At 43.7% G+C, this 11,966-nt stretch overlaps 1 protein-coding gene across 1 annotated transcript; it reads left to right on the top strand.

Moving 5' to 3' along the window:
* Window positions 1-337: 337 nt before the first annotated feature.
* On the top strand, window positions 338-11,405 carry ddx54 (DEAD (Asp-Glu-Ala-Asp) box polypeptide 54). The gene is made up of 20 exons (XM_080046482.1): window positions 338-577; window positions 4,636-4,762; window positions 4,892-4,962; window positions 5,056-5,241; window positions 5,411-5,460; window positions 5,565-5,606; window positions 5,715-5,810; window positions 5,922-6,043; window positions 6,180-6,241; window positions 6,713-6,844; window positions 6,960-7,170; window positions 7,344-7,475; window positions 7,616-7,837; window positions 7,959-8,032; window positions 8,113-8,373; window positions 9,384-9,532; window positions 9,653-9,766; window positions 9,880-9,993; window positions 10,118-10,266; window positions 10,772-11,405. The coding sequence occupies exons 1-20, from the start codon at window positions 476-478 to the stop codon at window positions 11,086-11,088; spliced, it is 2,733 nt and encodes a 910-aa protein (XP_079902608.1). The 5' UTR covers window positions 338-475; the 3' UTR covers window positions 11,089-11,405.
* The last annotated feature ends 561 nt before the right edge of the window (window positions 11,406-11,966 follow it).

Raw genomic sequence — 11,966 nt, 5'->3', positions numbered from 1 at the left:
TACAGAGGGTTGTCAAATCTGCTCCTCTGTCAGTAAATGAGATATTGTTACACCAGAAACTACGTTGTAAGGCTTTGTTAGGAGTAACAGATAACAGAAAAGCACACAGCCTACAATATAATTGCCTTAATGAAAGGGGATGTGCGTGGAGTAAAAACCATAGCTATATATATATATATATATATATATATATTTTTTTTTAATCATGCATATCCAACGTGAACACACCGGACTGAACTTCTATCTAGTGGCAGTAGATGGCGGTGTTAAGACGCACAAAGCGGAAGTAGACGAAAAGGAAGAGGAGGAGACGAAGAAAAAGAAGTATACACGTGCATCCAACATGTCTGCCCGCGATGTTGTTGTATGTTGAGACGACATGAGCTAGTTTTGTGCCGTTTAATCTTAACACTCTGTACAGCTTAAGTTACCCACCGGCGGCAGTCTTTAAAAAAAGGAGCTTTGAAGCCTCAGGATGGCCCAGTGGAAGAAGAAATTTACCAAGAAGAGGAGGCACACGGCGGACCGTGATGGTGGAGACTTCGAGCTGGCTGCTGAGACGAAGGACGATGATTCTGTAAGTGACAATGCTTTAAAAAAAAGCAAAGAAAGAGAAAGCAACCTCATAATAACTCAAAATGTGGCTTTTGTGTGATGGCTCCTGATTTAGTCACATAGACATAAGTAGGTACTCAGATCGGGGGTATAGCTCAGTGGTAGAGCATTTGACTGCAGATCAAGAGGTCCCCGGTTCAAATCCGGATGCCCCCTGTTTTGAGATATAAATGTGTCAATATGTCATATGCAAATATTTACTAAGTACCAGTATCCGACCAAGTTCGGTATGAAGCTAAAGTAGTTTGCTTGCTACTTCCTCCGTGTGTGTCTTATAAACTTCCACTATGTAGGCTATCTTGTTTACTTCGTAGGCCTAAAGATAATGGTACGATACTCCCTGTGTATCCTGCAGTGTTGGTGTTTTATATCTAGATTATGTTTTGCTGTCACCTCGTATGTTCAATATCTGTCACTTCCATCACATGTACTTTTTATTTTTGTATCATGTAAATTAATGTACCACTCTTTTAAATTCTAATTGTTAACCTTCGTCAGGATCTCCTTGTGCTAAACTTCGATATTTGATCTTAACTGCGCAGAAGGATGTGTCTGCAGTTTGAAACCAGATAGCTGTTTTCATAGCTCTCTTCTTCAATTCCTGAACGTACAAACACTTTTAAATACAACTAAAAAACTATTTTAAAAATCAGTGTGTCTAGCAGTGTAAATGCTACCCTTAGTTATCGGAATTATCCAGAGAGAAAACAATGTTTACTCCTCTTCACATCAGAAGAAACGTCCTGTTTCAACTGATGCGATAAATTCACTGGTGACGGTTTTGCAGGGCGTAAAATGGTTTACTATGTAGGGTTGCCGCGGTAGTGGGTGTTACCGGTGTTACTCGGTGTTGAGGCCAACACCGATTACGTCACGTGCACACCGGCAACACCGAGTTTTTTCAGTTGCTGCACAGACGTTCATTAAATAATATAAATATAAGAAAGAAAATAAATGTGTGTAAAATAGGCCGCAGTTCTGTTCTGTGCAGAAGATCATAGACACAATGACCGAGCATTCGATTATGAGGAGGAGAGTTTGCAGCCGAGAGATTAAAGGCATGCTGCCATGGAACGTTATGCTGTCACCGAGCAATCCAAGGCGCACTGCCATGGAACGTTACCCCGTCACCGAGAATTGGCGCGCTGCCAGACGCTGTCATCGAGTGTTTTAATCCCGTGAGGAAGAGAGGACAGTTGATGGAGAATATGATGGCAGTTGATTTAGTTTCGAAGTTTAAGGCAAAGGCGCCTATTTGGAAGTATTTTGGATTCAAACCCAACGCAAATCGGGAACCGGAGAACACGAGCGAGGCAATATGCAGACTTTGCAACATGAAGGTGTCAGCAACTGGAGGTAACACTTCAAATTTACACACACACCTCAAGGTGCACCACAAGAGTGAGGCTGTGAAGATGGGGCCTGCAGCAGCGAAGCCTCTACCGGAGAGTTCACAGCGGCCGACACAGCCATCCATTTTTGGAGCGTTTGCGAAATGTACAAAGTACAAAAAGGACAGTGTTAGGTGGACTGCATGTACCGATGCAGTCACCAAATATCTATGCGAGGAGATGGTGTCCTTCAACACGGTGGAAAAAAAGTCCTTCATTGAGCTTTTGGCGACACTCGACCACCAGTATGACGTTCCAGGGCGGACATATTTCTCGTCCACTGCCATACCGCGCGCTTACACCAGTGTCAGGAGTGAGCTACAACGGACCCTCTTATTGGTAGAAGAGTTTTCCCTCACAACGGACTTGTGGTCGAGCGCAACGATGGCACCGTACATGTCACTGACAGTGCATTTTATTGACCAGGATTGGAAGCTGGTGTCAAAATGCCTCCAGACGACCTTCTTGCCTGAGGACCACACCGCCGTTAATTTGGCTGATGCGCTGCAGGAGGCTCTGCGGGAGTGGGCATTGAGCGCGGATAAAGTCTCCTGTCTCACCACCGACAGTGGAGCAAACATAAAAGCAGCTGTGCGGAACCTAGGATGGCCCTGGTTGAGCTGCTTCGGGCACAACCTGAACCTCGCTGTGTCAAACACTATAGAGAAGACGGAGAAAGTGCGCACAGACCGGGCCCTTGCAGTCTGTCGCACTATCAACGGCATGTTCTCTCACAGCTGGAGGAGGAGACGGGAGCTGCAGAAAGCCCAAGTCGAGCTTGGCCTCCCACAGCACTCGCTGGTGACGGTAAGTTAACTAAGCCTCATATTCTTTTTGGGAAAAAATTTAAAATATAAATAAAATTGAATAAGCCTATATTAAGCATTACTTTTTTTTCACCCAGGATTGTGCAACACGCTGGGGGTCAAAGCAGAAGATGGTAAACAGAATGCTAGAGCAGAGGCTGGCCATAAACAGAGTGCTGTCAGAGGATCGTAAGAGCAACTTGAACCTCACTTGGCAAGATGAGGATGTGCTAATGGCAATGAACGAAGCGCTGAAGCCGGTGAGCGACTTCACTGACATTCTCTCCGGGGAGAATTACGTCACTGCCTCCTCTCTACTCCCCGTGCTGCAGTTGGTAAAAGAGGGAACGTTAGCCCCTTCTGCTGAAGACAGACGTTTAACTGCAGACCTGAAGGCTGGCATCATCAATGTCCTTTGCGAAAAATACAGAGCACTGCCGCAGGCAAGCCAGGAGCTAATGCGTAAGGCAACATTCCTGGACCCGCGGTACCGGGCTGAATACGACTCGAATGTAAACGAGCTCAAACAGATGGTGGAGGAAGAAGCAGTCATCCTCGGGCGAGCAGCGCAGCCAGTGAGAGCGGAAAATGAAGAGGAGGAGGGAGCCGCTGCCGAGCCCCAGCCAAAGAAAATAACTTTGGCAAGTTTGCTGAAGAGGAACAATTGCGCACCTGCCTCAGCCACATTAACGCTCCCCGAAAAGGCAGCCGCAGAGATTGCCAAGTATTGTCAAGAGGCCGGCATCGATGCTGATGAGGATCCTCTTGGCTGGTGGAAATCCAACCAGATGAGGCTTCCCCTTCTGGCAAAGGTCGCCAGAAAATTCCTCTGCGTGTGTGCTACTAGCTGCGCATCCGAGCGGGTGTTCAGCACGGCAGGGAACATCGTCACCCCCACAAGATCCCTTCTCAAACCGGCGAAGGTTAACATGTTGGTTTTCTTGGCAAAAAACATGTAGCCTATATATTGAGTACATTTTTTTACTGTTCGCTTAGCCCTATAAAACTGTTTTAATATTTAATATTGCGGGCGGCAGCACGGACAGGATAAGCCGGCCCGTCATCTGTCGGCTTGTTCGTTTATTTTACATATTTTATTTTTTATAAAAGTTTTTTGAGAGTTTGAAAATAAGTAGCTGAATATTGTTTCTTTGTTTTTTAGTAAACCAAGCAAAATAGTAATAATAAATGAGCCTGTTGCCTTTCAACGGTTTAACTGTAGCGATGTTTTTTGTTACTTTTTATTTTGTTCCATAGGCCTTGTGTTTTGCTTAGCCTATTTAATTGTAGCCCATTCGTTTATTAATTTGGTTAGATAGTGTTTGATTTTGTTATCTTGTTTTACCCTTTGTGTTTAAAAAAAAATGTAAATAGGCTAGTTGTGGCAATTGGGCTTGCAGCCTGCGGCCCGAGGCACAAGACGAGCATACAAGTCGCCGTCATAATTTGTTTAAAAAAAAGGTTCTGCAGTTTGTCTTTGCACTGTTTTATTGTTGATGTGTTTTTTCATAAAAAAAATATATACAAAACCTTCTAAGCATTCGTTTTGTTCAAAACGTAAGGCGGATCTACAGAAACAGAAAGAGGGAAAGCCGCACTACAGAGCCTACCCGTGTCTTTTCTTGAATGTGCGGTGTCGCCTTTTAGTATTTTTTCCGTTGCAATTTAGCCTACAGTTGGTGTACTCGGTAATACCGGTGTTGACGCGAGTGTATTACTCGGTGTGAAAAGGTCCACACCGCGGCAACCCTATTACTATGGTTTATTTTTGTCTTCACTCGTTGCCAAGAAGCTATTGTCATGTTTTCTACTTGGTCTCACAGCCAGGGAGGAAAATGCCCCGGTTCCCTGCCTCTGCTGACTGCCTGTCAGATGTGGAGCCCGACACCAGGCAGCTGGTCAGAGCCCAGAACAAGAAGAAAAAGAAGTCAGGAGGCTTTCAGTCCATGGGTAAGCCCCAGCAAGGTTGCATAGATGGGACATGCTTAAAAACAGCATATCTATTTATTTGAGCTGATATAAAGTCATCAACTGTTACCCCAGAAGCAACATTTTAAACTCCACCATGTATGATTTCAGGTCTCAGTTACCCCGTATACAAAGGAATCATGAAGAAGGGTTACAAAGTCCCTACTCCTATCCAAAGAAAGGTGAACCAGCACCCCTTCAGGATCCCATAATCAAACATTTATGACTTATATATACACTGTTTCTTACGCCTAATCTTCTTCTCATCTCTTCAGACCGTTCCTGTGATTCTGGATGGAAAAGATATCGTGGCCATGGCTAGGACCGGCAGTGGTAAGACCGCTGCCTTCCTGATTCCCATGTTTGAGAAACTGAAGGCCCCGCAAGCATCGGGAGCCCGAGCTCTCATCCTGACCCCCACCAGAGAGTTGGCCCTGCAGACCATGAAGTTCACAAAAGAGGTTAGACTTATGAGCGCCATTTACAGTTGTTCATTTCGGCTTTCAAATTGGCTTGTGGTAGTGTTGTTTGTTATTGTTTTGTTAAGCTACTGCTGCGTCTTTTAAGAGAAAAAGAGCTTCTGTGACTTATTATTTGGTGCTGATTTTGTTTTTCACTCTTGTGTTACAGCTGGGGAGATTCACTGGCCTCAAGACTGCCTTGATTCTCGGTGGAGACAGGTGCGTGCCTTTCTCAATATGTCTGCATGGTTATTTTCATGTTGCTGCCACAGTTGTCATTTGAACTCTGGAATGAATGTTAACGCCTCCGCTATATTCTCCAGGATGGATGATCAGTTTGCTGCTCTTCATGAAAACCCCGACATGTGAGTTATTTTGTTGTTGTTGTTGTTGTTGTAGCAAACTAACACTGTTGTTTCTCATAATTCCCACCATTCCTTTACTGTACGTTGTATCCTAACCTCCTCCCCCAGAATCATCGGTACCCCCGGTCGTCTCATGCACGTCGCCAAGGAGATGAACCTGAAGTTGCAGAGCGTGGAGTACGTGGTGTTTGACGAGGCTGACAGGTGAGAAACGGAGTAGAGGTCATTTTAAAAGCGTCCCCTCTTTTTCATTTCACAAAATGGGATTGGATTATATTCTGCGTGTACTGTACTCTGTTCTTCCGTTCCACTCAGGTTGTTTGAAATGGGTTTTGCCGAGCAGCTGGAGGAGATCATCCGGAGGCTTCCAGACCTCAGACAGACCCTGCTGTTCTCCGCCACGCTGCCAAAACTGCTGGTGGAGTTTGCCAGAGCCGGTGAGATCAGAAGACCATGATTTGAAGATGGTTTTTGATGATCATCATAATAATACTGTATACTGTACATGATAACGCATTTTTCTGCTTATGATCCAAGCTAACTACTTGAGTTTTTTTTAAAAAATATTTCCAGGTCTGAATGAACCAGTATTGCTTCGTCTGGATGTGGATTCAAAGCTCAGTGACCAGATTAAGGTAATAAGAGGACAAAGATGATTTAAAAATGAAAGAGCAATGCTTCTACAGTTTAAACCATGTTTTTTCTTTAAAAGAGAAAAACGTACTTTTATTTTTATATGAACTCTTACTCTTATGTCATGTGCTTAAGAATTTATGATATCACATGTTACTGCAGACCTTTTGATGTCAGCAAACTCTGCCTAAGACCTCTGTTAAAATGATTTATTTAATTAAATAAAAGGTTAGTGCGTTAAAATAAAAACTTTGTAGTTGAAGGTTATTTTGAATTAAAAAAATGACCATGAAATTTCAACAAACAGCTTTTAGAAGTTTGTGAATCCTATTCACCCTGTCCATCATGGGGTGTTTCCCCTCACACAAACGACCAGTTGTGTGTATTCATTCCTCAAAAATGTGCAAGAGGCGTCTAAAGCATGGAGCTTAAATCCTTACTTAAAATCTGAATTACTCCTGTTTTTCCCTCAGCTGTCATTTTTCCATACGAGGGTTGATGACAAGGCGGCACTGCTGCTACATCTGCTGAGGAACATCGCAAAGCCTCAGGACCAGACGGTGGTGTTTGTAGCCACCAGACACCATGTAGAGTATCTCAAGGAGGTAAAGAAACACACAGCGGATAGAACTCGCCTCTTTTTAAATCCAGTTGAGAAAGTTTCATCTGCTTTGATTTATGGTCATTTTTGTAAACTCCCTGTGTTTTGGATCTCTCCAGCTGCTGACTTTAGAGGGTATAGACTGTGCCTACATCTACAGTGCCCTCGATCAGACCGCCAGGAAGATCAACATTGGGAAATTTGTGCATCGTAAAGCCATGGTGCTAATCGTGACTGACGTCGCCGCTCGTGGTATAGACATCCCTCTGCTGGACAATGTCATCAACTACAACTTCCCCTCCAAGCCCAAGCTATTCTTGCACAGAGTCGGTAAGTGGCTCATACACAGATCTCCGTTTGCCCCTAATTTTGTACTCAACATCATTGCAAATGGTGGTCACCACCGCTCAATTGATCTCTCGAGTATGAATAAAGATTAAAATGAAAATGAGATGAAATATGATAAACAAGGATTATTTGGTCATCCCGTGTCCTTTTTTCAGGCCGTGTGGGACGTGCTGGGCGCAGTGGCACAGCCTACAGTTTGATTTGTCAAGATGAGATGCCGTACGTCTACGACCTTCACCTATTCCTTGGAAGGCCCGTTCAGTTTGCCACGCATGAACACACACAAGGTAAGCTTTGCACAAGTTTTCCTGTCAGGTCTTTAGGTTTCGATGTGCTGCCAAATCTGACGGTGCCGTTAAACTGGTAAATTGTCATGATCTTTGCCTCGCTGCAGACTAACCCCTCCCCCTCCTCCCCCCTATTCCAGATTCAGAGGGTGTGTTCGGTCGGATCCCTCAGAGTATCCTGGACGACGAAAGTTCCCATTTGGTCACGGCTCACGAGAACTCCCTGGACCTGCAAAACATGCACTCCGTCTCTGAGAACGCCTACAAGCAGTATCTCAAGTCTCGACCGAGCCCCTCGCCCGAGTCCTTCAGACGGGTCAAATCGGCAGATCTGTCCACCATGTGTGTCCATCCATTACTAGGTCAGTTTTGAAAGGACGATGAACTTTCGACCTCATCAGCGGTAATGATACTAGGGGTCGATAGTTGATACTAGGGGTCGATAGTTGTATTGTAACAGCATTTTGATTATTCATTTTTCAGGGTCAGGTTTGGCGGACATGGAACTGGAGCGCCTTCAAATAGTGGACGCTATTAAAAGCTACAAATCCAGAGCCGTGAGTCACACGATCATTATGCAGATTGATATTATAATAGTGCTGGAAAAAGAATCAAAAAATCTACTCTTGTCTTTTAGACAATCTTCGAAATCAACTCAAACAGCAAGACACAGGCTGGCGGGGTGATGAGAGCCAAACGTTCCAGGGACACGCGGCTGGTGGACAAGTTCAGCAGACGTAAGGAGGACCTGGCCGCAGAGAGCCGGCTACACGGTCCCATCGCCCCCACCTCCATATCCAACTCCACAACCACCACCACCATCACGGGCGGCGACACTGACGATGACTCCGAGGAGGATTTCTCACACGCCACAGACAAAGGAGACGAAGTTCTAAAGGCAAGAAACACTCTTGTGCATCCGGTGATTGTATGAAAAGCAGAGAAGTTTAAACAAATATGGCAGTCTGTCCTTGACTATATCTTCCACTGAAGGGACCTACATGACACCTCAAGCATCTGGAGTGTGTATTTCTCATGAACATTTATGTCAAATCTGCATGTAGAGATTAAAGGTGAAGATTTTAGAGAACGCTTGTTGTCAAAATCAGTGAATATTTCCTCACTATCCGCTACAAATCAAATCAAATCAGTTTTATTTGTATAGCCCAAAATCACAAATACATTTGTCTCAGTGGGCTTTATATTTCATATAATATGATACATTATGACACCCTGCCCTTTACCGGGATTAACATTTTTGAAGAAATCTCAGGGAGAGTCGACAAAGTAAGGTATCCCTCTCCCAGGACGGACATACTGCAATAGATGTCATCACCTGCCCTTACTGTGTGTGAGCTGTAAAAAAAGAAATTACAGTGTTAATACACAGCCTAGGCTCTGTAAACGGGTATGTATAGACATGGTATTAAAAAACAAAGTGGGCCCATTGTAGCTAGCAACATGCCCTTTTACAAAGCCTAGGCTGTGTATTTACACCAGATATTTATCAGAGGACACACAATATGTGAGGAGATATTCGCTGATTTTGACAAAGTGATATTGACAACAAGCATTACCTGGTTTGTTGACTGCACCTTTAAAGACCAGATAACGGTCCATTTCCGTTTTTTCTCCACCCATCCTCATCTGGTGTGTTTTTTTAGTCACCTGTAGTTCATTGAGATGGAGGAAATGTCATCTACCACCTTTTAACTTTCAAGTGAAGTGCGAACAAAGCTGATTGAATTATACATTTTATGTCAAAATACATTTGGGCTACTAGTTGCCAATTTATTTTTCTTTTGATTGACGTTGAATTTCGCAGATGTTCGTTTCTCATTTTGTACACAGCAAAAAGGGCCTATCTTTTGTCAGTTTTTGACATGCAATTGTTCATGTTTCCACCAGGGGGTGTTCTCTGCTGTGTACGGTGGAAAACGGAAAGGTCTTCAAGGAGATGGTGATGACCGGCCAAGGAGCAAGAAAGGCAAACAGTCAGGCAAAGATGAGGAGAACTACATCCCCTACAGACCCAAAGACTTCGACTCTGAGAGAGGGTGAGACACCAACCTCTAAGATTTAGAATAGAATAACTATAAATCAGGTGATTTTAAAGAATGTATCATGAAATGTATTATATGTGCTCTCTAACCTGTGACTCTTCTGTGTGGCGTTAGGTTAAGTCTCGGCGGAGAGTGCAGCGCCTTTGAACAGCAGGCCTCCTCGGCTGTCCTGGACCTCATGGGAGATGCGGGAGAGCAGCTCAACCAGCACAAAAATATACTGAAATGGTGAATATTTCCATTCCGTCCCTCCTAAATCCATCTCCTCCTCTTTATGACACCTCATGTTTCGGGTTTCTGCCGTTTCTAACCATAATGGAGTGTCTGTCTGTTGCGTTCAGGGACCGTAAGAAGAAGCGCTTCGTGAGAGAAACGGGAAATGATGACCCGATGAAGAAGAAGATCCGAACCGATGGTGGACAGGTCATTGCCAACAAGAAGAACAGGAAGAACTTGTATCCTTCCAACAAACCCTCTCTTTTCTTTTATGTACTTCTTTTTCTGTTACTGCTCTCTCTGTCTGTCTGACTATTGTTTAGCCATACTGTCGGGACACTGTTTCACTTAACGACTTGTCAGCTACGAGGAGTGGAAGATCAAATACAAGGTTGATGATGGCGCAGATGGCCCAGAAGGAGAAATGGGAAGAGGAAGAGGAGGAGGAGGAAGAGGGGGAGGAGGAGGAAGAGGGGGAGGAGGAGGACGAGGAATGAGGGGTGCAGGAGGAGGTAGGAGAGCATCTGTAGACCCAATTTGAACACTTAATCCGATTGGAATGTTTTATTTAAAAAAATCTACCGAATAAATCCAAAGTTTACTTAAAGGTATTACTTTGATACATTCATTAAATATTTAATATATTAAATATCCAGCATACACATTTGTTATTCATATGCCACACACATTTTCAGTTCCACATGTACCATTTCTATTTATTTATTTATTTGTGCAAAATAAACAAGATTAAAATAACACAGAAATAGACATATACCTGTACAAACCTAAATGTGGGACAAAAGAAGCCCCTGATGGCTTATAAGAATGGAAAAATTGCAAAATACAATCAATCGTATTGAGTCTTAAATGTGCAAGTAGAAAACAACTGACCGTTTTATACACTCTCTTATGCTTTTGAGATGTGACTAGAGATGAGTGTCTGCGGAGTGAGATGGGGAAACCATCAAAAACACAATTCATATATTTTTTTTTTGTATCTTCCACCCACCCCCCCAGGTCGTGGTCGAGGTGGAGGTGGAGGTCGAGGAAGGGGACGTGGCGGAGGTGGTAATCCTAACTTCCAGAGCCTGGGCAGACAGCCGAGCCAGCAGCAGCTGCAGAAGCACACGCCCGGCAACCGCCCACTGCGCACAGAGCTGAAGACCAGTGAGCAGATCCTCAAGAACCGCAAGAGAGAGCAGAAGCACAAGTTCCTGCAGACCGGAAACCTGAAAAATCTTCGCAACAAGAACCAAAAGTATGTCGGAGACGTTAAGAAGTCAGGCTTTGGACGGGGCGGTCAGAAGAAGGGTAAGATGAAGAAGAGACTCTGAGGACAACTGAGGGGTTGATGGTGTGAGATGGAGGGAACCCCGTGAAGGACTGGATGATGATGTCATGCAGTCTGTCATGATTAGTAAAGGAGTAAAGGAGAAGATGAGCTGAGGAACGCATTTTCTAGACTATAGAACTGAACTTCGCCTTTCTCCTTAATTTCCTACCGAATTCTAAAATTTGACACGTTTGAGGATGATCCAATGAAAGGTATTTTCCTCTTAAGCGGCGTGTGCAGATGAAAATGTCTTTGAATATGTCTTTGAGTACTGAGAAATGTCTATACACATTATATCTGACAAAAATACAAAAGTGAAAAAAGACAATATTCTGTGTCGTCTTTATTTGTAGTCCTTCATGATATTGTTGTGTGTAGGTTGGTGCAATTATTTGGGACAGTGTGTTTTTAATGCACAACTCTTTTATGAGAAAATCATAATATTAAGCAGTTACTGCAGCTGTTTTCAACTTCAATAAATTTGTCCCCCACACAAAGCAATAACAATTCCCATAATGCTTGATCAAAATCCTTAGCCTATAATATGCCTTTCTTTGAACCCCCTTGAAAATGATATCAAAGTGTTTTGGGGATATTATTGATTAAAAAGCTAGTCTGACTGCACCCATACAGTATATTGTCTGCAAAGGTCTGTGTGCGCGGGTGTTTTTCGAGCGCGCTCTACGTATGGAAGCCCCATGGGATACCATGACTACTGGGCGGCCGTGACCACGGTGAAAGATAAGATTAACGTTACCCGAGCTGACGTGAGCTACGGTCGAAGTTACTATATACCAACTGTAAGTAGGCAACATTATAAGTTCAAAGTAAAATGCTGTATCAATAGAAAATAGCCTACTTACGTTTTTTTTGTACATT

This window comes from Ammodytes marinus, assembly GCF_949987685.1.
Source record: "Ammodytes marinus genome assembly, chromosome: 18".
Taxonomy (NCBI): domain Eukaryota; kingdom Metazoa; phylum Chordata; class Actinopteri; order Uranoscopiformes; family Ammodytidae; genus Ammodytes; species Ammodytes marinus.
The sequence above is the reverse complement of the archived record's forward strand: the minus strand, read 5'-3'. Positions and strand labels throughout refer to the sequence as shown.